Genomic DNA, 26,962 nt, shown 5'->3' with positions numbered 1-26,962 from the left:
AACACGTGACTAATGAAGAAAATACGCGTGTATGTTTTCCCTGAATTTACGTTAATACTGAACCGTTAGATGTGATATCTCACGCACAATCTCGAAAACGAAAAAAGAATATATCCTGTAGAATCCTTACGTACATTCTTTGTGCGGACAAAGGACTATCTAACGGCCAATAGAATAAGATGCTGTAAAGGTTAAACCCAACAACGGAAGAGAGAGGGAGGAATAAATAAGAAAACCGGAAAAACGGAAGAAGAAGAAGAAGGAGAAGAAGATCGAAGAAGAAAGAAATAAAGAAACGTTTTATCCAGACAAAACTTTGACCTATTTTACTTCTGTTTTAAGGATAAGAAGAAAGAAAAAGGTTGTTTTCTTCTTCTTCAGTTCTGACGAACAAGTTAGGGTTTACTGAGGTAAAAAATCAAATTAAAACTGTGTTTTTTCGGGGTATTGATTTAATTAATTATATTTTCCGTTTTAATTTAATTAAAAAAAATGGAAATGTAATCTCAATAGCTGTGTTTGTATTAATTCATTTTCGATTCTGTTTTGCAGATATTTTTGAATTTCTCACCTACTATTCTGCTGCTTCTATCTCATCTCAAACTTCCCCTTTCGACTAGGGTTTCTCTGTAAGTGTTTCAATTCTTGGGTTTTCGGTTTTTAATTCTGTGAGTTCTTGAGCTTATTTTGGTTCTGATATTAATTTATGAAATTGATTGATTGATTGTTTGTTTGCCCGTTTACAATCAGTTCATTTCTTCAACAGTTTGTTTGTGATTTAGATGTTTCTTCATTTATAAATGTTCATCATCTTTATTTGAATCCGTATTGTCTTCTTCATGAGCTAAATTTTCTTTTCTTACTAACAGAATTCAGATATTCATGATTTCTTAATTGCCATTCCAATGTCTGTGTTACCAGGTCCGTTTGTTTGTATTTTTAAAATTTGGTTGGAGTTTTCTTCTTGTGGTGAATTCTGCAATTTAGCCATTTCATTCTTTTGTTTGTTTTAATCATTTTTTGTGATTAGATTCGCCTGATATTTGTATTACACGGTATCTGGAAATATATACTTGTGGGATCAACATATAAATTCATCGTGAGTCTATCTCTATAGGGTTACCAGATCTGATTGGTTCTTTTTGTGTTTTCTTATTAGGATCTAGGTTGTCATTATTGTATAATAAACTGTGCTATCCAGCCTTAGCTTCTTGTTTACATGGAAATTTGTTTTTTGGCAAGTTCTATTGTGAGAAATATGTATCGAGTCTTGTTTAGATACAAACCTCTAGTTAGTATAGGCTACATAATATTTTGTTTTGCTTCATGAGAAAGGTAAGCTCATTGATCTGTATCATATCCTTCTAAATTTTCATGCAGAAGAGGAGGCGTCTTAATGTTAAACACTCCCCCACAATGAATTTAATTATATAAGGCAAAAGATCTACCATAGCCCTATCATTAGCTGTGAGGTCCTTTCCGCTAAGTGCATACTAGTTCTGTTATAGATCTTTACTTTTAAGTGATGCTGTGCGTCCACTCTTTTCATTGTGCACTTTTTCTTACCACTGGAGACTAAAGTACACGACTTCACATACCCCTCTCCGCTTCTATACCTTACTCTTATGACCACACCTAGAGTTAGTGTATATTGTTAGAATATTTGTAGTTAGATATTAAAAGTATAAAATGGTTTACTTGGAATTTGTTTATTATGACAAAAGTCACATTGGTTAGAGATGGAACAAAATTTTGTTGAAATGAATATCTGGGTCATTGTGTGTTGTGTACATATCTTGTGACTGGTATAGCTACCAGCACACATCTTTTCTTGTTTGATTCTGCTCTTATTATTTTGTAATCTACATCTTTATGTTCCTCCTGGGATCATCATGTTCGTGCGTATGCATTAACTTCTGAGTCTTTTACCTGCTCCTTACACATAAGTTGTTTTATGGTGCAGTGGAAAGCATGACTTGTCCCAAGTAGTTTAGCATTCTCGTTGCAAACAAAAGAGTAATTAGCATCTTTTGAAGGTTATTTCGGAGTATGGATGCACCGAGCTGGATTATACAGATAGTATGACGTTAGTAGCCTTTTTCACCCTTACTGATATGAAGGATGGGCTCTTGACCCCTGCTAAAATTGAAGAATGGATTGCCATTTTGAAGAACGAGAACTTATATGCGCCAAAGAACATGAGTGAAGCTGCTAGACAATGGTGTACTGCTGCCAGTACCTTGGCATCCACGGAGAATAAAGATAGTCTTGATCAATTTGTTAGGTTGGATGGATTGTTCCTACTAGACAAATGGCTTCGACAAGCATCCAACAGTAACGAGATAAGTGACGGCTCTGTTGAAGAATCAATCAGATTAATATTAGGATCACTTATGAAGCTGCCTGTAGGTAGGGAAATTTGTGATACTTCTGGAATCAGGACAACAGTCAATAATCTCCTTGGGCATAAGTGCGCTAAGGTTCAAGAAATTGCAAAGAGTCTGTTTGATAGTTGGAACGGAGGTGGGAACGACAGCGAAGCATATCAGCAGAATGTTGTGAATGAAAACCAAATTTGTACAGAGGTAAAAACAATACCTGCGGATAGTGGCTCGGTGGGTCATGGTCCACTCCGAGAAAATGCTGATGAAAAAAGTCACCTTGCTGCGAAACCAGTTGGTGGGGTATTGCAACATACTGGCAGCTCAGGTAGTTTTCAGTCAGGATGCCTTAAAGATGTCCAGGTTTCTGCTTCCAGTGAAATACCTACAACCATGACTTTGAAGAATGAGGATGTGAATGAAGGTGATGCTCAGTCTCGGTCAATTTTGCCCAGTCCTCCTCCAGCAACAAAATCTCCTGTGAAGGAATCCTCTTTGGACCAAGAAGCAGCGGTACCTGTTTCTACTTCTCATTCTCAAGATCCAATAGAAAATAATTTTGAAGAAGAGTCCAAAGAGGCTCCAGATCATGAGACGAAGACCATCACATGTGGCCTAGATAAAACTGGTGAAGAGAAGCTGCATTTTACTTCATCGACAACTGTTCCTGAACCTCGTATTTCCTCTAGTGATCCTCCTTCAAAGGCTTTACAATCTTCAGGGCCATCTGTCCTATGCCATGTTGATGCCAAAGACAAAGATCCCCCTCCTAAGAAGACTACCACAACTGCTGCTGAGAAAGGTCCCAGGGCGTTGGCTTTCAACCCAAAAAGTGAGGTGCTTACTTCCGGGGTTCTAAAACAGTTGAGTAGCAAAATGGAGATCAAGCCTACATCTCAGATGGATGGATATTCTAATGCATTAGCAAACTCACCTATTGATCGCTCTAACTTGAGGAAGCAAGAGAATCAAGAGACTAGCAATTCGAGGAAGCAGTGTGCTAATGCAGTTAACGATGGGAAAGAGCTAACTGGTAAGTTAGTTTTGAAGGAGCAAGGCGGGAAGACCAGATCTTCAACAGCCCTTAGTGTATCGAGTACTATTGGTAGTTCAAAACTCTCAAATATAGCCGATAAGAGTAAATTGGATATGGAACTTGACTTTATGATAGATGATGCACTCGAAGTTGCTACCCAAGTTGCTAAAGAAGTTCGAAGACAAGTAGTGGATTACAGGGAATCAGTCTGCGGGTCTTCTTCTGGCAACAATTCTGATGCTGGCGGAGTCATCCGGCCAAAGAGCCCCGATTCAATAAATGGAGAGCTCCATTCTGTCACGGGACGATCTAGTGAAATGTCAACTGGCGAAAATCTCTCTGCTGGTTCAAATCAAGAGGACGATCATTCAACAAATTCGGAGAACATGAGCGAACCTAAAGATTCTGCCGCCGGCCAGGACTTACCTCAGGTCACTGCAGCTGCTCAGGTGCCAGAAGGGAAGACTGAGAAAAGCATGTGCGACTTTGATCTGAATGACGAGGTTTCTTCGGAGGAAGTAAATCATCAAAGAACTTCAAACTCTCCCCCAGCAAAGTTTGCTTCTCCCTCAAAACTAGTAAAATCCGATTTTACTGCAGAACCCACTCTGTGTTTTGTCGAGGAACAAGGATCAAAGAGATCTGCTGCAGCAAGTGAGAAGACAGTCTCAGCTGAAGAGTGCAGCCCGAGTTTCAAGCAGAGACAGGATTTTCGAGGTATTGACTTGAATTTGATGGAAGGAGATAAAAGTGAAGCTGTTGATTTGGTAGTTGAGAAACAAATCCCAGTCTCATCAGGCCTACCTTCTGGGGAATCTTGCGTAGATGTGAATTCAAGAAAAGTCGATAGATTGGAGTTGGACCTAAACCTCGATGGTGACAACGAGAACATGCCATCATCAGATTGGAGGACAGAGGGACGATTTGCTGGCAGTCATCTGGATTCCCGTCCCACCCTATTCACTTCTGCATCATCATCACTGAAGCAGGCTTCTTTGAAGAACATCGACTTGAATGAAGTTGATTTTGGTACATCTTCCTTCCAAAGAAAGAATTCTCATGGTGGGTTTCAGGTGGAGAAAGATCCTATTATTTCTATCATGGGTACAAGGGTGGAGGTAAGGAGGAATGAGTTCCCTCCCCAGACTCTGTCTTTCCTCCCAAATGGACAGGCTACTGGTAGTTCCATGATGGATGTCAATCTAAGAGGATTATCAGGGCCTGCAGTAGGGGCACAACCTGCTACCACTTTTGCACCCTCCCCGTCTTTGATGTTTGATTACGGCGGGCTTACAATGGGGCATACTGTTCCTCTTTCCTTGTCTATGTATGGAGCAGCTGCCTCTGCACCTTATGTTGTAGATTATAGAGGAGCCCCTGTGGCACCAGAGCTGATGGGCTTCATGGAGGCTGGTCCGTCATCTTACTCCCGACCATATCTTATGAGCATGGGGAATCAATCATCTCCTCTTGATGGGGTTGGTCCCTCTACAAGGCCAGTACTTGACCTGAACTTTGGGCTGACATTAGCAGCACCAGTGGCAGATGGTGAGTTTAGGGAATCAGGTGGTGGGTTGAGGCAGCTTTTAAGTACTCCTGGGAATGGTTCTTTAGTGGAGCAGCAGCAGCAAATGAGGTTAAGTCTTCAGCCGCTGAGTTCAGGGCTTGGGTTGAAAAGGAGTGAACCAGATTCAGGGTGGGATGGGCACCCTGTCAATTTCAAGCATCAGTCACAGTGGCGCTAGGTTTGTTATTATCTGAATCTAAATCTGAATCTCATTTTTAAACTTATTTTTAGAAACCAAAGGTTTCTCTTGTTCTTCCTCCTTAGCGGAGGATCTATTGTTGAATTAGGAAGAAAAGAGAAATATAGATGGAAGGGGGTTGACATAGACAGATAGATAGATATACAGATAGATCACTGGTATATGGGCCTTTGGCTGCTTATTATAGGAAGGGACTTGGTCAGGACCCGGAGATGAATAAGATTGGCGGGATGATGATGACGATGATGGGATTCATGAAAATGATTGTGAGAAGAAAAACGCAGAAGAAAAACAGTTAGGTTTACATGTTATTTCCTTTGTAGTTGCAAGTGTTTTATACTTTCTGGTGCTTCCCAGTTTTGATTTTGCTCTGAATAACTGACAGAGAAAGGTATCTGCAACCAGAGAATGCTGAGGATTTGGTGTGTTTGTTGTATCTATAACTTTATTTTCTTCACTTCTCATAAAATTATCAAACAGGACATAAGAACTTGTATCTCAATTCTCCTTTATAGATTACGAGGGTCTAGACAGAGGAGAGGTCTTGGTTGTATATCTGGCGAAGTAACAATGATCAATATTGGGGCCTTAACTCTTACATAATATTTCTTATTCCATCTATTCTTCTCCCTCTCTTTTTTTTTTGATAGAATTGATAATCATAATCCGGAGTAATCTGTGATTTATATTATTGTATTTAAAAATGCACGTCTGTTTTCTTTCTGATAACCTTGCCCAAGAACTTATCATAATAAACTAACATAACTGTTTGTAAGTTGATAGAAGAGTTTGCAGAATACTCCTTCCTGTGGATTCATGGCCTAGACTCTGGCAACATTTAGTTATTCGCTAATGTTTCTGAATTTGACATAATCGTTTCATACACCGTGTTATGAAATTCAGCATATTTGAATGAACTCCAGAGTACTTGAGGTTGATTACTGGATCATCAACAGGCAACAGTTTTTTTTTTATTTCTCTCGCCTGCAATTTTGTGGTGGTAGGCATCAAATTGAGTTATTCGTCTATTGGCTGGCTTGTGGAGCAGGGATGGATATAATTGAGCAAGGCTGGGTTGGATCTTTGAAACTTAATGTGAGTTATTCATCAGTTGGCTGGCTTGTGGAGCAGGGATGGATATGATTGAGCAAGGCTGGGTTGGATCTTTGAAACTTAATGGGATTCTTAGGATTTTCTGAGTTATGTAACTTATTATCTTCCCTTCTTCGTATTCCCTTAGGCTAAGTCCTATGGGCTAGATTAGCAGAAAAGTGTTGTAATTCAAAAAAAAAAGGTGTGGCCTATCCCTATTTATTAGCACTAGTTCTCTCTCCTGACATTTGCTCGCACTTGAACTAGCATCGAGATTGAAGCGTTGAATGGTTCAACGCTCAAAAAGTGACCTTTACGCTGAATGGTTTAGTGCTGGGAGATTAATTTTCTGATCTAACGGCTGAGATTTAAAGCGCTGAACCAAACAGTGCGGGCGATGGACCAAACAACGCTGGACAGTGGTCCCAGATGATGTGGACTGCTAATCTAGCTGCTAGATTAGCACTCCCATAGGACTTAGGAGGTTGCCTTAGCTGACGTGGATTGCTATTCTAGCTGCTAGATTAGCACCCATAAGACTTAGCATTAGGCTATGTTCATATATTTTTTTTGGCCGGTCTGGGTCATTTACCCAAGATGAAAATAATCAACAAAATCCCTTATCTTACTAATTATGTTAATGACTAGTATGTCTTCAATCAGTGATGCACGAACATGCAGATATAGGCCGCGTAACCGTGGCGGACACTTCTTGGACACGGACACGGTGACGACACGGCTTGGACACACCACGTGAGTGTCCCGTGATTTGGGGATTTCTGACACGGGTGGACACCTCCCTGACACGCCACATAGGGTATAAAAATACCAGAAAATATATAAATTAAATATCATATAAAGAAAATCATAAAATATCTTCTATCTAAAGTATATCCGTATTCAATAGGTTACTAGGGTTAAAAGAAATACAACACAGTATAAAAACAAGCGAAAGAAGAAGAAAAAAGAATTGTAGAACAGTTATGCGGCAAATCAAAACAGGTATGATCTTTTTCTCTTTTGTTCATTTCTAAACATATTATATATATTTTAATATTAATCTTTTGGAATATTAGCCAAGGCCATTGATGATTATCCTTTAATTTATTCATGATGTCTAGATCTTGTTACATTGTTTGATTGCTTTAGAAATACTGATCATTGATACATTTGATAATCTACAATTACTGTTAGTGCAACATAGTGTCGTCTAAATTTCAAAATTGGTAGTAATGTTCAGTATATATGCTACTTGCTTTTTTGATAATTATGTAGTATTTCATATGAGTTTATTGTACTGTTGTACATGTTATAACAAGAGAATGAGTGCCATTGATGAAGAGAGCCCTCCTCTATGGAAATATGTCACAAAACTGAGCAAGGCTGAAGGAGGAGGGAATGTATCATTTACATGTCACTATTGTCGAATTAACTATAAGGGATCATATTCAAGGATAAATGCGCATCTGTTAAAGATACCAAATGAAGGAATCAAAAAATGTGCCAAAGTCATTGTGGAAGACTTAGCTGAGATGAAAAAATTATCCGATGATGCTGAAACAAGAGCTAAGGCTTCTAAACCTAAATAGGTTTCTTTGCCAAATTCCGGGAGTCATGCGCTAACGGACTTTTCGAGTTCAACTTCATTTGATGTACTATCCAAGAAAAGGAAGGATACTATTCAAAATGCATTCAACATTGACGCTCGCGAAGATATGAACAGGTTGATTGCAAGAATGTTTTATTCAGCAGGACTACCTTTTAATTTGGCGAAGAATCCATATTTTATTGAGGTTACAAGGAGAGCTACTGCAAACATCAAAACACTTTCGGGCTACATACCTCCGGGATACAACCAGTTGAGAACAACTCTTTTGCAGGAAGAAAAAAATCACATTAGAAAGCTGCTTGATCTAGGGCTGCACATGGGCGGGTATAAGCTAAAACCAACCTCGCACCCACAGACTGCGGGTTTCTTTTTTCATAACCAACCCCGCACCCACAAACAGCGGGCGGGTTTTGTTACCCGCCCGCTACGGGTTTGGCGGGTATGGGTTTAAACGGGTTTAAACCCGCTTTATATTCAAGTATTTAGAGTAACTTCTATTCTCCTTGATTAAGTGAGAAAAAATAACCAAAACCCCCAAAATATTCATATCTAGGAAGTTCACAGATGAAGATTAAGTGTTGAATTTGTTGATTTTTCGATTGTTGTCGATTTCTGGTGAAGATTCGAAGTTGTTGTTGTCGATTTCTGGTGAAGATTTCTGGTAATTGTCGTTCGTAGGTGAAGAAGAAGAACTGAGGAGGAAGAAGAGGAGAGGCCGAACAGAGAGAAGAGTGTAGAAAGTGAATGAGGGTTATCAGTTATCCTATCTACTAGTATTAGGGTTTCATAATGGACGACTAGGATTAGTTTTATGTAATGGTATATAATCTACGGGTTTTTTGGGCGGGTATGGGCGGGTATTAGCTTAAACCAACCTCGCACCCACAGACAGCGGTTTTTTTTTTCATAACCAACCCCGCACCCACAACGGGCGGGTATGGATTAAAAACCCACGGATTTAGCGGGTACGGGTGGGTTTGGGTATCGTGGGCGGGTCTTGTGCAGCCCTAGCTTGATCCAATAAAAAGTACGTGGAAACATAATGGAGTTACTATTGTTTCTGATGGTTGGACTGATTTTCAAAGAAGGCCTATTATTAATTTTATTGTCGTTTGTGAAAGTGGTCCAATGTTTCTTAAGGCTGTAAACTTCCAAGGTGAATACAAGGACAAAGTGTTCATAGCTAATTTTCTAAAAGAGACGATCAATGAAGTTGGTGCAGATAACGTGGTTCAAGTCATAACTGACAATGCTCCGGTTTGTAAAAGTGCAGGCTTACTTATTGAGACACATTTTCCTCATATATTTTGGACTCCATGTGTGGTCCATACATTAAATCTTGCTCTGAAGAATATATGTGCTGCAAAGAACACCGAAGCCAATGATGAAACGTTTGCTGAGTGTTCTTGGATAAGTGATATTATTTCGGATGCCGTGTTCGTAAGAAAGTTCATTATGACTCACTCCATGAGGTTGGAAATGTTTAATGATCATAATAAGTTGAAGTTGCTTACCGTAGCTTACACACGCTTTGCTTCGAGTGTAATAATGCTCCAAAGATTTGTTGATATAAAAGAAGGTTTACAAAGCATGGTGATCAGTCCGAAGTGGACTTCGTACATAGATGATGATGTTGGAAAAGCTCAATTTTTGAAGGAGACAACATTGAATGACCAATGGTGGGACAAAGTAGATTATATCATTGCATTCACCGAGTCAATTTATGACATGTTACGACGAACTGATACTGATCGTCCATGCCTTCATTTGGTGTATGATATGTGGGAGTCTATGATAGAAAAGGTAAGAAAGGTTATATACCGCAAAGAAGGCCTAACTGAATTTCAAGATTCTTCATTTTATTATGTCGTGTATGAGATATTGACAAGTCGATGGGGTAAATCCAACACACCGCTACACTGTTTAGCTCACTCTTTAAATCCCAGGTATGATAACTGTCCACCATTTAAATTTATTTTACTTCCAATTTAGTCAACAATAATTTAAACTGTTCCTTTTTATCAAAAATGAACCAAATGATCTTTGGATTATAGGTATTATAGCCAGGAATGGCTTAGTGAGTCGTCGGGTCGTCTAGCTCCGCATGTAGATGATGATATGTCAAAGAAACGGCGTATATGCTTTGAGAGATATTTTGAAGGGGAAGAACTAAGAAAAGTGAATACTGAATTTGCTCTTTTTTCTGCTGGAATGAGAGAATTTGCGACTGCTAATTGCATTGTTGATAGATGGTGTATGGAGTCATTTATATGGTGGGTTACTTATGGTACACCTACTCCTATATGGCAGAGGTTAGCTTTCAGAACTCTTGCCCAACCTAGCTTTTCATATTGCTGTGAAAGAAACTGGAGTACCTTTGGCTTCATTAATTCTTTGAAAAGAAATAAGATCACACCAAAAAGAGGAGAAGATCTAGTGTATGTGCATTCTAATCTTCGCCTTCTGTCCCGAAGAGAACCACATTATATGACAGGTGAGACAAGAATGTGGGATGTTGCAGGTGATACATTTGATACTATGGGAAGCGGTGGAATACTTGAGATTGCAAATCTTTCGCTTGATGAACCAGAACTAGAGAGTGTGACATTCAATGATCCAGCTGTACCTGTTGATGAAGATGTGAACTTAGATGACAATTAAGGAATTGAGGAGGTTTTTTCACTATTTATAGGGTTTTTTTTCCCACTTCAAGTTTATTATTTTACTTCAAACTTATATTTATTATTAGACATATATTTCACGTTCAATAAATGCATATTGGTATTTGAATTTTTGAAATTTTAGATATCTATTAAACGTGTCCCCGTAACCTTTTTTTTTTTGAGAATTAACGTGTCCCCATAACCGTGTCGTAACCGTGTCACGTGTCGGTGTCCGTGCAACCCATTCTTCAATCAATTATTATCCGTGAATGTCTTCAATTAATTATTATCATAACTAGATTAACTAATAACATAAGTGATTAGATAAGAGGGATTATTTGATTTATAATTAGGGTTTGAAAATAAAAAATAGAAAATAAGAATATATAAATATATTTTTTTGAATATGGAGCTTCCGGTTTGAAAACCAAACCGTTTTCAAACCGTAAATATAACATACGGTTGGGAGTTCATATTTTTCTAACCGTAGATAAAACTAGAGTAACTTACGGTTGGATTTTTTTAAAATAATAATAAAAAAAGACAACATACAGTTAGGTTTTCTAACGGTGAAAACCATATACGGTGGGGAGTTCATATTTTCCCAACCGTAAAAAATTCCTACGGTTGAGAAATATTGGTTTCCTAATCGTATTTGTTTCTGAAACGAATTTCCTAATCCCTAAATTAATCAAATCTAACCTAGTGGTGCAATCAAAATGGTGAAAAAAATAGATGGGTTTTTCGATTCTTACCTAATTGAAGTCCTTTGAAAAAAAAGTAGAAGAAGAGAGGAAGAAAAGGAGGTGTCTTGGTATTTTTGAGTTTAATGTCGTGATTTTTTTTTTAATTTTTTTTTGTTAGGTTTAGTCTTTGATTTTGATTTTAATTAGGTTTAGGTTAGATAATTAGATTAGTTATCAAAGGTTGTTTTTGTATTTTTATTATAGATATTAGGCCCTCTTTGTCCATATTTAGGACATTTAAATCTTTGGGAGCCCTCAAAACCAAATCTTTGGATCCCCTATAATAGACTTCTTATGAAAATAAGAATCCAAAATATTTGTTTGTTTTTCATATTCATACTCCCTCCATTTTTGGAAAAGAGATGTTATCACCTTTTCCAAGAATCCGAAGCAGTACAGCATTGGATTTTTTTTTTTGTTTTTTGCTAAGAAAAATGAATGTCACTAAACCAGAGAAGTTACAAATGATGTATCAGGAAAGTTGGAACTATACCTCGCCATTCTCCCTGAACTCTAAATTTATTACAGTGCTTAGCTGCTGTATCAGCCATGGTATTGAGATTTCTTTTAAGAAACTCAACTCTAGAGAATGAAATATAAGATTGAATTAACCTGCAATCATCTAAAATAGTGTTATTGTACTAGAAAAACTGGTTATTATTTGAATTGAAAGAACCTACTACTAATTGAGCATCGCTGATGAAGCATATTTTCCTCTTATTCCTTTCTTTCACCCGCATACAAGCTTTCAGTCATGCCAAGCATTCAGCTTCTTCAGCACTCCTAGCTACTCCTGGAATTGTTTTGCATCCAATGTAGTTTCTTGTTATATCATTCATAATCAAACCAGACCTGGACATATTAGTATTACTGTCAAAAGATGCATCACTATAAACAATAATACAATCATCTGGCAAGGAAGAAACTAAAGAAATTAGGTCATTTCCAGTTGAAGGTTCATTGGAAGGTATGCGAACAACAGTTTCAGTTCTAAGATAGGATTCTGAGTCATTCACAAGATTAAGAGCTAGTCTCGCAGCAGTGCTAGGATGTAAGTTTTTTCCCTGAAAAACCAAGGAACACCTATCCTTACATATACTCCAAGCAAATAATAACACAACAACAACTTTATCTTTAAGGGCATTGGAGGATAACCAATGTCCAACTCATTCTTTTAGATTCAAAAGGGGTTAAAGACCAAACTGCCTGAGCAAAAGGAGAATGTAAAATGAGATGCTCAGGAGTTTCAGGAACCACAGTACCACACAAATTACAGTTCACATCATGAAAGTTATTATCCCTACAAATGATAGTCTTAGCAAGCAAAATATTCTCATAGCATTTCCGAGCAAATAACTGAACTTTGGAAAGAGCTGGATGCTTCCAAATAGACTTATATAAAGGGTTTTGGTTTTGAGGATTATTAATAAACTCATATTGTCTAGACAGAAGCTTATAAGCTGTTTTGACAGTGAATTGACCATTTTTAGAAAATGGCCAGATTAATATGTCATGATCCGAAAGAGGGACTCTAATACTTGAATGATCTGTGCATTCTGAGGAGTGAAATAAGCATTAACCAAATCCAAATTCCAGCTGTTAGTGTCTTTATCAATCAAATCAGAAATTAGAAAATTAGGACTTGGGTAGGCAGAGCATAATGACTGAGCACTATTGGGAATCCAATTGTCTCTAAAAGCCAGTATGTTATTGCCATCCCTTAGATCCCACAAAGCATAACAAGTAATGAAATCCATCCCTTTATAAATACTTCTCCATACCCAAAAGCAATCTTTGCTCTTAGAGTAATGGAGGGGAGAACAATTTTTGAAATATTTGCATTTCAAAATTTTAAAACATAGATCATTCTGGGAATGAACTAAATTCTAAGCAGTTTTAGCGAGTAACACTAAATTAACATGACTGAGGTTTTTAAACCAAGACCTCTTTGAAATTTGTGGGTACAAATATTGCCCCAAATTTTCAAGTAGAGTCCACCAGGCCTGGTTTTCCCCAACCAGAAATCTCTTTGGGATTGTTCTATTCGATGTATAACACTGTCAAAAAGTGAAAAAATCTTCATATGATAGACCGGAGAGGCCTTGAGAACATGTTCAACCAGAACAGACCTATCAGCTTGGTTTATGTTCTTACCTGACCGTTTTTGTAAACGCTTATCAAAATGACTAGCTAGGTGAATGAAAGAGTCAGTTTTGGACTTAGTGATGAAAAAAGGAATACCCAGGTACTTTCCATTTATGGCAATCTTCTTCACATTCAGAGCCCTGATAAGCGAAACAACAAAACTAGGGTCTACATTATGACTGAAAAAGCAAACCGATTTATCAAAGTTTATGACTTGACCAGATATAACACCGAAATATTTAATAAGGCTCATAAGATTCTCAGCTTCAAAATGTGAAGCTTTAGTAAAAACAAGACAATCATCTGCAAAAAGCAGGTGAATAATACTTGGTGTATCTTTAGTAACCTTAAAACCGTGGATCAGGTTGCAGCTTTCAGCATGCATAAGATATCTGTATAGGGACTCCATGCAGATAATAAATAGTTATGGTGACAGGGAATCTCCTTATCTCAGATCCCTAGTTGGTCTATAAGCTTTACATTGAGTACTGTTTAACATTATGGAAATGCTCGTAGTGCTTACGCATTGGTAGATAAGATCACACGAGTGTTTCGAAAATCCAAAAGACTTGAGAACATCAATGAGAAAAGGCCATTCGACTCTATCGAATGCCTTAAACATATATAACTTGAGGCCCATAACTCCCCACCTGTCTTTTTTCCTCTTCCTCTTCACTAAGTGGACTAATTCATGAGCAATTATGACATTGTCATGAATATGTCTATTTGGGACATATGCCGCTTGAAAAGGGCTTATAATATTACTCAAGAGATGTTTCTTTATATTTACAATGATCTTGGATATGATATTGTAATTAGCATTGCATAGAGAAATAGGCTGAAAATCCACAAGCGACGACGGGTTGTTAATCTTTGGAATAAGAGACAGGAAAGTATGGTTCATCTCTTTAACCAAATGTTTGGAATTGAAGATACTAGAAACAGTCTTCCAAACATCTGTTAAAATAAGATCCATATTTTCCTTGTAGAAGCAAGGGGGAAATCCATCCGGCCCTGGATCAGTCCATATAGTCATTTCGTTAATAGTGTCCCTAACTTCTTGTTGAGTAATAGGTCCGAGAAGGAAATAATTATCCTCCTCAGTGATACATGGGCTAATGCAGTTAAGAAAATAATTATTCCTATAGGGGTTGGAACTAGTCCCTGTAGAACTAAAACGCTTAACAAGGAGAGTTTCAGGACCTGGTCTATCATTAACCCAGTGACCATTATTAAACTTAAGAGAATTTATATGATTGGAGTGTTTCCTTCTATTGACATGATTGTGATAAAAACCGGTGTTATGGTCAAAATACTTAAAGAATTCTTGTCGAGATTTCTGGGCATAGAATTCTTCTTGTACTTTCTGCCAGTGTTCTAACTCTTGTTCAACTTGTTTAATTTTCTCAACATTCTGAATAGGAAGAGGGATACTATTCAGGTTCTGGAGCTGATTACCAAGAGTTCTAACCTTGTGATCAATATTACCAAAGTGGGAAAGATTCCAGTTTTTAAGTTCATGTTTGACAAACCTAAGACGATTTGTTAACTGAAATGGCGCTGAACCATTTATTTTCAGTAGTCAACATTGAATTTCACTTCTTATTTTCTGGAGTCTCTTGAGAAGTTCTAGAGTAATTTTTTTGGCAATTTACAAATCTAGGCCTGTTTGTTTGGTGCTTTTCAAATTAATGCTTTTTTTTTCTTATAAATCTAGGCTAGTTTTGTACTTTATTTTGAAAAAACGGTGGATAGAAAGTTAGAGAGTTAGTTGCAGTTTTCTGCCACCTATCCACATTTTTTCATTTTAAAAGACGTTTTAGTCCTTTACCTCCCAACAATCTAGGTCAACTGAATTAACTCAGTGATATCATAATTCAGACCTATTATGGGCGAGTCAGAGTCATCTAGGCTGACATGTCTATTCTGCCAAGGCATGAGCCATTGCACATGCGAAACTCACAATTGCTCCATCATGGCGCATCACAACTCCAATTCCATCCATGATGGTGCTACATCACTTCCACTACCTGCAATTCATATCACCTTCATAAATTTCTATTCCAACAACCCACACAATCAAATACAACAACCCCAGTTCCTTTCATTGCTTCTACCAACTCATCGACAACAACTTCAAAACATTCACATAAACTGAAAGTTTATCTCAATCACCAGTCCACACACCTAGCATCAGCATGAGAACCAGGCAGTGCATTCATACCTGCAATTTTATCTCAAACACAAATTTCTCCCTGCAATCTTCTAGACTCAACACTCCTATCCTTGCAGATATTTATTCACAGAATTCATCATGACTCATTCATCTATTTTCATCCTCGACAGTATCAACACATTGTTTTCGCTGCAGTTTCAGTTCAAAACAATGCGTACATCAAATCTGTACCACCTATTCAACTAATACTGCACAATGCCCTCACTGCATCTTGTTAGAGCACTGCTCGGTCGAACTCGCAAGAGTTGATATCTCAAGCTTGTTTGTCAAGTTTAATTTCCAAAACTATAAGTCTTGAAATCTAGTCTACTTATAGCTATGTATCGGATTAGGATAGAATGTGTAGTTGAAATTTAGAATTCATGACGTTCATCGATTGAAGACAAAGAACTACTAAGGGGAGCTTGTGGAACTTCATCAACAAAAGGTACGTGGAGACTTGAACTCATCTATCACTCAGAAGTCTATTTCTATTTTATCTCCTATTGAGACGAAAGTCGTATAGCTATATATACTTTACTCATACATATTTGATATTTCGAGCTGAGTTTAACTCGCTTACATATTTCTCGAAATATGTGTTGGTAAGCTTTCGCTTTAGCCAAGTTCATCTTTTATTTTTGACGAAAGTCCAAAGATGATTATGTGAAAATTTCTTGGTAACATCTTACATGATTTGTGTGGGACAGTCATTTGATATAGACTCAGAATGTTTCGTATTGATCTATTAATCACTTGGAAATTGTTCTGAAGCTAATAGTTTGTGTGAGACAGCTATTCCCGTCTTCCAAGAATGTTTCAAGGATTAAAATGGAGTTTAGAACAATTAACTATTGATTCGATATAGCACAATATGCGTACTTGTATGCTAACTGTTGAAAGTTACTCCAAGTCCGGGAACCATAGTATGCATACCCGTATGCGTACTGGTTTAACAGTTGAATTGAATTAACCGAGTAAAAAAAAATTAACAGTTGAATTCCGAGAACTTACTATGCATACCCGTATGCGTATTGGCTTAACAGTTCAAGTCCGAGAATTTAGTATGTTTACCCGTTTGCATACTAATTCAACTGAGTTCGGTCGTGAACGACAATATGCGTAACCATTTGCATACTTGAGTGGGTTAAGTTCTGAAATCGATTTATTCGTGAAAAAATACATTTATATAATAAGGAATGTAATCTTTTGCAAACCGTGGCTATAATGTTCATGAATTGATTCGAGTGAATTAAAATTCATTTTGCTTCAATTATGTCTTGTATATTTCTATGAGAATATAAACAATTTAACAACTCTATAACTAGTTTCATTTGAGTCAATTGAACTAGTTGTGATAAAGATAAACAAGGTTGATATGAAAGTGTTCATATGGCTAAATTCGGTTAACTATTGTTGAGCCAACCAAGTGTACACGCTTAGGTACGGTTACCCATATCTAAATGAAGGCACATTTCATTTGTGTATAACAAGCTAAGTTCAATCTAACGGTTGAAAGATATTATTTTGAATCTAATCTAGTTTGATATAACGCTGAATATTGAATGCTTTGTTACCAAGTTAGCATTGATTGCAAAACCTGATTTGAAGACTATATCAGGGAGAACTCTAGCAACTGGAAAACCTAATCCCCACACCTCCTGTGTGATACTAGCTGCGACTAGAGTCGATTCTCCTTTAATCTAGGTTTTTCTAAAACCATTATAGGTTAACGACTTAAAGACTTTATTGGGATTCTGAAGCCAGACCCAACTATTTTCTCTATAGTTACGCGTTCTGATTTTACTTTGTTCTATCGTATTGATTATTATCTTCGATTTGCTCGAGATTCAATCTTCGATAAGTAAGATAAAAAGTAGTCACAAACATGTTCGTCTCATCGTTTGTGATTCCACAATATCTTGTTCCGCTACCATACAGTTAAATCATTGTGAGGTGATTGATATTAATAGGCTGTTCTTCGGGAATATAAGTCCGGTTTATCAATTATCTGTTCACCTTGATTTATCAAAAGACGGAACAAAAACTCTTGGGTATTTCTGTGGGCGACAAATTTATCTATTCAATAGACTTTTTCTGTGTGAGACAATTTTTTTTATCAAGTCTTCGACTTTGGATCGTAGCAACTCTTAGTTGTGGGTGAGATCAACTAAGGGAATCAAGTGCGTAGAGTCCTGCTGGGATTCAGAGGTGTAAGGAACGTGATTGTACCTCAATCAGTGTGAGATTGGTTAGGGCTCAACTACATTCTAGTCCGAAGTTAGATTGTAGTAGGCTATAGTCTGTAGCGGCTTAATACAGTGTGGTGTTCAAATATGGACTAGGTCCGGGGGTTTTTCTGCATTTGCGGTTTCCTCGTTAACAAAATTTCTGGTGTCTGTATTATATCTTTTCCGCATTATATTTTCTATATAATTGAAATATCACAGGTTGTGCGTAGTTCAATCAATTAGATTGTCCAACCTTTGGTTATTGATATAAATTGATTGACAGTTGAACATTGGTCTTTGGTACCGTTCATGTCATTTCTCATAATAATCAGGCTCGCGGATTTCTATATGTTTGATTTGCTGATTACATTGAGAAACAGAGATATAACTCTTGGGTGTAGTTTCCTTGATTGAGTCTGACTGTCTAATTGATTCTCTTGGAAATGTATTGGAGTTAGTCCATACAGATTGCATAAACGAAATATTGGGTTTGGTTGTTAGACCCCCGCTTTTTCAATTGGTATCAGAGCATCCAAACACGCTAAGACCTCATAAGTTTGTGTTTGTAGCAATCTGATTATTATGGACGATTCTATCTCTAATAACATACCCGTTCAGAAATTACCAGATGTATTTCAAAGCTTGGATTCACCTGAGAGAACTTTCATATCTAAGTCAATATCTAAACATTTTCTTGATGTAGAAACTGTTAATTGGGAAACACGCCTAGAAGAACAGTTCGATGAACTTTCTGATGAAGGTGATTCAGATATTGATAGAGATGTTGATAAGGAAGTCTTTGAGTATGTTAAGGTTTTGAATTCGTTGGAAAAGAAGAAGATGATAACTTCTCATGTCACGCCTCTTCTGACTCCTTTATGTCGAGAAAACAAGAAATTGAAAAGGATTTACGGAGGTCTTTGTGTTTTGAATCGCTCTTGCGAATGGATCCTCAAAGATTCTGAGGAAAACCTGAGTAGAAAGTCACTTAAATGTGATAATGTTCATCAAAAATACTTCTTGTTGGAAGAGAAACTTGCAGAAATTTAAGCAAGGATTAACTTTCAGCAAGCAAGTTTTGATAACAAAGAAAGTGCTTATCTCGCTCGAGAAAAATGCCTTGAGGCTGATTTAGCTGTTGCTCTTGATAAAATCAAGATGTTGGAAGATGACTTGAAAAAGTTCAATTCTAGTTCAAGCAAATTAACCACTATGCTAGTAGCAAGTAAAAATCATTGTGATACACGAGGATTGGGCTATAAAGGAATAAATGCTCCAAGTATTAGAAAAGAGGTAAAATTTGTCAAGGCTAGTGATTCTTCTCAACAAAAGGTTTCTACTGATGGAAAAAGTGAAATTCCTTCACCGAAAGTTAAGGTTCAAAATAGCAAAGTATATCAACCTCCAAAAACAACACACATGAATCCGGGTAAGAACATTCCTTATATTTGTCATTATTGCGGAAACAAAGGTCACCTGGAAAGGAGATGTCATTTTCGTGATGTTCTTGTTTGGGAATCACGAGAAGTTGTGAAACTAAGATCTTATGTTAAGGCTAATCCTCTTAACATTACAGGTTGTAATCCAACCTTTAGGAAAACAAATCAGTGCTATGATAAACTTAGATTTGCCTACAAACGTCATACAAATCCTTTTCACAATCGTAATGGTTATCAAAAGGATAACTTCATAAAGACGAAGACAAGATCCAATGATCCCAATTGGAGAAAGACTAACTTGTAAAAGAATAGTCAATCCAATTCTCTTCCGAAAATTCTAGAAGAGAGTAATGAGAAGAAGGGTACGGTTGTTATTAAACACACTCAGAAGTGGATACCAAAGGAAGTCAATGATGCTTTGAGTGTGAAAAAGAATGATCTCCCAGAAAATTCCATGACCATGGAGAAGGCAGTATCCATGATGTTGGAACTTAAAAAGTTCTTTGGAAAAATGGATTTGGATGTGAAAGGTTCTAAAAGCGATCTCTTTCATGATAATCCAAAAGTGAAATGGAATAAGCCAAAAACTATTGATGGTGAAAAATCCATAGTTGCGGAAAAGTATGTTTTAGTCACTTGTTGTAAGTGCATCCTCACCAACGAATGCCCTGCTATTTATACGGTGAGGGAAGCGCGAGTGTTGGGGTGCATATATATTGTATTAGGTATGATTTTGAATCTTTGGTAAGGCCGTAGAATTCGATTGGATTCCTCTAAAATGGTATGTCTATAAACTTGAGAAATATTTATTCTCTTTTATTATTTGCTTAAAGTACTTATATTGATCCATGTACCTTGTGTATCGTTCATGTTTACCTAACTTGATTTGTGTTTAAGGTTCTTAAATGTTTAGGCTTGAAAGTAGTAGTTAAGGATGTTTGGCGTTCATGGTACACATATCATGTATGCATACGATATTTTAAAATTAAAATCCAAGGACTTCAGTTAGCATACCAGTTTGCAAACTGTTCCAGTTCACGAAATCCCGTTTGGAAACTTTTTTTTGTTTCCGGTATTTGATAAAAAGCTTGTTTTGGACGTAACTTCTTCATATGAACTCGGAATGAACTCATTCTTTTTGCATTCTCTTCCCCTCTGAATTCTCTTCAAAATGGGATGAGAATTCCTGAATTTGGACTGAGTACATTGGTCTTTGTCTCATCTCTTGTTTTTGAGTGTTTTGCTCCGTTTCGTTGCACTTGTTCCACTTCTCGTGGACTTGGGCACTTGGATTATTGGAGTATTTCTATTCTAAGCTCATTTTTAGCTTTGTTAAAAATGTTGTTGATGAATCACAAAGAAGAAAGTTCAAGAATGGGCAGTAGTATGTGTTACTATGGGATTCTTCAATATTCACAATCCTCTTTTGTGAACTTCGGTGCATGGTCGTTAAATGACTTTGTATTTTCTTTTTTGTTAAGAGAATATTTTTATACACCTTTGGTAGCCATTATTGGTGTAAGTCTGTGCGAAAAAGATTGATTCTACCTTCTAAGAGCAAAGATTGATTTTGCAGTATTAATATTTTTTGGTTTTATATACTGCAAATAATGTTATGGGATATGTGTGATTGCGTTCGTGAACTATGATTGTCCCATATATGTCAAATGTTAAGTCTATTATGTCATTATGCAAATATTGATGGAGAATAGAATGGGTATTCTAGAAGACAAACTGGATGTAGTACAAGAAGAGTCTAAAACTCGTCTGTTTGTCAGTTTCATCTCAGAACATGACTCACTTCATCGGTCAAATCCTGATACACCTTTTCAAGATAATGGTATTGCCTTCTTCTCTGAAAAGTCAGGACGTCTCTTTTCATCAAAAGAGTTACCTTATGCAGACTAAAAATTATCGGCGCGGTCTGTTTTTTTATAAGTTGTTAACCAAGAAATCAGGAATACAAATTCTCATGTGTTTGTTTAAAGTTCTTTGGAAGACTTATAAAAACAGATCCCTGGGTGTCTCTCGATACTGTAAGATGCAAGGGTAGTTGGAAAAAAACTCTTTCTTGGTGTCATGCTGTGCAAGACTGTTTTTATTAGCTCTCAAATAATTTCTCATGGGAGATTTGTTGAGTTTTGCTCCAAATATCTCTTCCATATTTTGTTTAATCATAATATGATATTGCACAGAACAAACGATCCCTTGTCTGCACATGTTTGGTTCACGTACTCTAAACTTGTAACCATTACATGTTTGAACTACGTTCCAGAATGAACTTATCCGGTTCAGGTTCTACCGTTTGACACATAAAAAGAGGAAGAACTCTCTTCATTCACTTCACCTCTTCTTCTTCACATTTCCAGTGCGAAAAAGGAACTCAAGAGTTCGTAAACCCTTAACCACCATAACCTCAATTCTCAATCTTTTTGAGTGTTCTTGGTACCGTTGGATTCACAAAAAAAATCTACTCCACGGGCTTGTTCTTGTTTCATATTTTCTTCTATTTTTGGAGCTTCACGATCATCAACAATACGCGTACCTGGTAAGTTTTTCATCGTTCTTTTTAGGCTTCTCTTTGATTTCAATGACACCTAAGGAAGAGATTGAATCGTGGTGAGAGTTCGGGTGCTAATGCTAGTGGTGAAACTTATTATGATTCAAGTTTGAGAAATAGGTTTGTTAACAATGAGGCTCGTGACCTCTATTTTGAATATATCAAGAAAATACATGTCATGGAAATATACTATGATGATTCAAAAATTAGTGTAGAACATCCCTCTAAGTTTTTTAAAGGTTTTGATTGGGCATAATTCATCAACCCATGGGAACTGCACATGCTGAAATGACTGCCCATTTTTATGCAAATTTACATGAACCAGACTTGGTCAACTGCACCTTAAAAACTATTGTGGGAATAAAATATTTTTGGTAAATCGTCAAGTTATTGCTGGGCTCTTGAACCTGACCCGGGATGGAAACTTACAATTCCCACCTCTTGAGCATGAAAGGTTGTCTCCGAACTTTCTATCAAATCGTCTTCTTAATAAAGACGTCTCCTGGAAAGATGGCAAGATTGATGTTCATGGTGCTGAACTGTTCCTCAAATTTGCTGGAAAACTGGTTGTGGCTAACATGACGCTAAGCACAATTGAGAAAATGATATGGACCAGGTCTCTTGATGAATTGGTCTGTTACATTATTGAAGGGAGGGACATTGATTTATGTAGTCTTATCATTCGTCAGATGATAAGTGTAAATAAGACTTCTAAGAAGACTCCGGGATTTCCTTGTCTTATTTCAAGGATTTGCAGTCAATTCGGCATTGTTTCTTTTGGAACCGATCTTGGTAGTCCAAAAGTTTTAACCCAAGCAAACATCGAAAAGATGAAGAGAACTTCATCTGGAACATCAGCAGGAACTTCTACAACCTCAAACCCACAGATCATCCATATTCGACGGGAATTTGAATGTTTAGGTGAGCAGTTAGATTATGCAAAGGAAGCTTATCCAGAACTGATTGAGAAGTTCGATGAAATTGCTAGGGATTATTATAAGATGGTTGGTTAAATATGTTTTTTTATGTTGGTTGCTTATGGTATTTTCTGTTGAACTTCTTATGTCGAATTTATTAAATTGTCATTTTTAATGGGTGTAATGACTTTAATGGTATTTTAGCTTTAAATGATGTTATCTTTATGAATTAAACTGCTAAACGTGTTAAATCCATAAGAAGATTAGCTGAACATATATGTCAAAAGTTAAGTCTATTGTGTCATTATGCAAATATTGATGGAAAATAGAAAGAACTTATGAATTATATGTCAAAGATTAAGTTTATGGTATCATTATGCAAATATTGATGAAAAATAGAATGAATCTTTGAATATTCCGCAATATTGATATTTCCCTGATCCACTTCTATGTGAAAGTACTGTACGGCTCCGTAAGTTTTATTATTTTGAGCATTTTCGATTAAATTAATCATTAATGTTCTCCCGTGGTTAATTTAATTGAGTTTCCTGGATACAAATTCATGTTTCATGTGATTTGTTAATGTCCAAAGAAATCTTTCTTTTCTTGTAAAAGTAAGGTCGCTCTTGTTGGTCTTTCGAGAATGAAATTTTATGGGGGAAAGTTCTTAATTGAACTTGTTCTTAATTGCCAAATCTTTGTGGGGAGTGCGGCTGTGGAATATTGTAGGAGTTATCTTGTATCTTTATAAGCTCCTTGATGAATACACTAAGTTTCTACTATGTGAAATCATCAAAACAAAGTTGATATGCTCTCTTTTAGTCATGGAGTATCTCTTTGAGAATTTCATTATGATTCCGCTAGTTTCGTACCTTTGCTAATTTATATTAACAAAAAAGGGGAGAATTATTTGTAGTTCACACTACGTATACATTTGGTTTACGGATCATTAGGTAAGGGGGAGTGATTTTCAATGTGAGATGAAGTATTGACTAAGGGGGAGTGATACATATCACCTTAGTATTATTTCCAAAGTTGTGATACAATTGAACTTTGATGCTGTGTAATAATACTATGACATTGTATAACAATAATTGAGAATAATTGTTTTCTTATTGTTATGGCTATGTATCTTCAACAAGTATGATGCTGAGTTGAACACGTTCAGAATCACTGGAGTACTTGGAGTGACGAAGAATTCAAGGAATGTTGAAGAACCAAAGAAATCAAGCATTTGGATGAGAAGCTACAAAGTTTATTTATTTTGTAATCCATATGTATTGACATTTTTGTCACTAAAATTGACAAAGGGGAGATTGTTAGAGTACTGCTCAGTCGAACTCGCAAGCGTTGCTATCTCAAGCTTGTTTGTCAAGTTTAGTTGTCAAAACTATAAGTATTGATTTCTAGTCTACTTATATCTATGTCTCGGATTAGGATAGAATGTGTAGTTGAGCTTTAGACTTCACGACGTTCATCGATTGAAAATGAAGAACTACTAAGGGTATCTTGTGGAACTTCATCGACAAAAGGTATGTTGAGACTTGAACTCATCTATCACTCAGAAGTCTATTTTATTCTATCTCCTATTAAAACAAAAGTCGTATAGCTATATAGACTTTACATTATACACATTTGATATTTCGAGCTGAGTTTAACTCGCTTATATATTTCTCGAAATATGTGTTGGTAAGCGTTTTGCTTTAGCCATGTTCATCATTATTCTTGACGAATATCAAAACATGATCATATGAAAATCACCTGGTAATATCTTACATGATTTGTGTGAGACAATCATTTGATGTAGGCTTGGAATGTTTCATATTGATCATTCGATCATTTGAAAACTGCTTATAATCTTATAGTTTGTGTGAGACAACTATTGTCGTCTTCTAAGAATGTTTCAATAATTGAAATGGGAGTTAAGAGCTAAATCCCATGTCTGGATATATTACGGTTTGTGTACTTAGTGTACAAACTGTTTTGACGGAATTCAGGACCGGAAGTTTGCATACCCGTTCGCAAACTTATTTAACTGTTTAAGTCAGGGTACTTAATTTTGCATACCCGTTCGCAAACTGATTTAACTGTTGAAGTCCGGGAACCAAGTTTGCGTACCCGTTTGCAAACGGTTTCATCTGAATTAGGTCCGAAACTAAGGTTTGCGTACCTGTTTGCAAACTATCGGCTTGTGGCCAATGTCCGGAACTTAAGTTCGCGTACTCGTTTGCAAATTAAGTGGTTCAAGTTCTTAAATCGGTTAAGTATAATTTCATACTCATGAACAAATACATTTATAAATTAAGGAATGCAATCTTTGCAAACTGTGGTTAAAATGTTCATGAACTGATTCTTTTGAATCAATCCGATTTTGCTTCAATTGTGTCTTGTATACTTCTTTGAGAATATAAACGATTGAACAACTCTATGAGTAACACAATTAGATTCATTTGATTATCAAATGATCTAGAATTGTTAAGATGAACAAGGTTAAGAGAAAAGTGTTCATATGGCTAACTTCGGTTAACTATTATTGAGCCAACTCAATATACACGTTTAGGTACGGTTACCTATATCTAAATGAAGGTATATTGCATTTGTGTGTAACAAGCTAAAGACCATCTAACGGTAGGAAGATATTAGCTTGAATCTTAAATCAGGTTTCATCTAAAGGTGAATATTGATTGCTTTGTTCCAAATTTATCAAACCCTGATTTGAAGACTATATAAGGGAGAACTATAGCAACTAAGAAACCTAATCCCCACACCTATACTAGTTGCGACTAGAGTCGTTTCTCCTTTAACCTAGGTTTTTCCTAAAACCATTATAAGTTAACGACTTAAAGAATTCATTGGGATTCTGAAGCCAGACCCAACTATTTTTTTTCTGTAGTTACGTTTTTGATCTTACTTTGTTCTATCATATTGAGTATATCTTCTCTAAGATTTGCTCGAGATTATCTCCGATATGTAAGATATAAAAAGTAGCCACAAAGTTCTTCATCTCATTCTTTGTGAATCCACAATAACTTGTTCTACTACCAAATAGTTAAGTTATTGTGAGGTGATTGATATTTATAAACTGTTTTTCGGGAATATAAGACCGGAATACCAATTGGTTCCTGTTCACCTTGATTTATCAAAAGACGGAACAAAAACTTCGTAGGTATTTCTGTGGGAGACAATTTATCTATTCTAATAGACTTTTCTGTGTGAGACAGATTTGTTTATCAAGTCTTCGACTTTGGGTCGTAGAAACTCTTAATTGTGGGTGAGATCAGCTCAGGTTATCAAGTGCGTAGAGTCTTGCTGGGATTCATAGGCGTAAGGAACGCGACTGTACCTTGATCAGTGTGAGATTGGTTAGGGATCAACTACATTCCAGTCCGAAGTTAACTTGTAGTAGGCTAGAGTCTGTAGCGGCTTAATACAGTGTGGTGTTTAAATATGGACTAGGTCCCGGGGTTTTCTGCATTTTCGGTTTCCTCGTTAACAAAACTTCTGGTGTCTGTGTTATTTCTTTCTGCATTATATTTTCTATATAATTGAAATATCACAGGTTGTGCATAGTTCAATCAATTGGAAAATCCAACATTTGGTCTTTGGTTCCATCCAAGTTATTTCTCATATTGATCCGGATCATAGATTCCTATCTGTTCGATTGCAGATTGATTTGAGAATTTGAGATATAACTCTTGGTTATATTTTCCTTGATTGAGTCTGACTGTCTAGTTGATTCTCTTGGAATTATATTGGAGTTAGTCCATACATATTGCCAATACGAAATACTGGCTGTGGTTGTTAGACCCCCACTTTTTCACTTATACAAGAATCATTTCATGAACATAATTTCATGGTTTTCAAAACAAGTTCGCATACCTTATTTCATTAAAGTTCCAGGGACTTAGTTTGCAAACTGAGTTCGCAAACGAACCTGAGTTCATGAGTATGAATTTCATACTTACCGATTTTAGAACCTAACCACAGTGTTTGTAACTAGAGTATCTGAACCACAGTTCCGGACTTGGCCTAGTCTTATCCGTTCGCAAACAGAATACGCGAACCACAGTTCCATACTAGGCATAGTCCAGCCGTTCGCAAACAGAGTACGCGAACCACGACTCCGGACCTTTGGAAGTTAAATCCGTTCGCACACAAGAGT

General features: G+C 36.6%; 2 protein-coding genes across 3 annotated transcripts; both read left to right on the top strand.

The window, feature by feature from the left end:
- The first annotated feature begins 207 nt into the window (after positions 1-207).
- Positions 208-6,455, top strand: LOC113330725. Of its 2 annotated transcripts, none has more exons than XM_026577555.1 (4): positions 208-410; positions 553-629; positions 1,964-5,162; positions 6,232-6,455. In XM_026577555.1, exon 3 carries the CDS (start codon positions 2,082-2,084, stop codon positions 5,160-5,162), a length of 3,081 nt encoding a protein of 1,026 aa, XP_026433340.1. In that variant the 5' UTR covers positions 208-410; positions 553-629; positions 1,964-2,081; the 3' UTR covers positions 6,232-6,455. The 2 variants fall into 2 exon arrangements, with proteins under 2 accessions (XP_026433340.1, XP_026433339.1); XM_026577554.1 differs by lacking the exon at positions 6,232-6,455 and adding an exon at positions 5,569-5,812.
- Positions 6,456-9,012: 2,557 nt separating this feature from the next.
- LOC113330501 lies at positions 9,013-10,545 on the top strand. The gene is made up of 2 exons (XM_026577304.1): positions 9,013-9,830; positions 9,939-10,545. Exons 1-2 carry the CDS (start codon positions 9,013-9,015, stop codon positions 10,543-10,545), a joined length of 1,425 nt encoding a protein of 474 aa, XP_026433089.1.
- Positions 10,546-26,962: the final 16,417 nt, after the last annotated feature.

This window comes from Papaver somniferum, unplaced genomic scaffold (genome assembly GCF_003573695.1).
Source record: "Papaver somniferum cultivar HN1 unplaced genomic scaffold, ASM357369v1 unplaced-scaffold_118, whole genome shotgun sequence".
NCBI classification, from domain to species: domain Eukaryota; kingdom Viridiplantae; phylum Streptophyta; class Magnoliopsida; order Ranunculales; family Papaveraceae; genus Papaver; species Papaver somniferum.
The sequence above is the reverse complement of the archived record's forward strand: the minus strand, read 5'-3'. Positions and strand labels throughout refer to the sequence as shown.

Excerpts from the sequence above, each read along its gene's own strand:
- LOC113330501 (XM_026577304.1), top strand. The coding sequence starts at position 9,013 with ATGTTTCTTAAGGCTGTAAACTTCCAAGGTGAATACAAGGACAAAGTG. Across the intron at positions 9,831-9,938 it reads GCTCACTCTTTAAATCCCAG|GTATTATAGCCAGGAATGGC; the intron begins GTATGATAACTG and ends TTTGGATTATAG.
- LOC113330725 (XM_026577555.1), top strand. The coding sequence starts at position 2,082 with ATGACGTTAGTAGCCTTTTTCACCCTTACTGATATGAAGGATGGGCTC.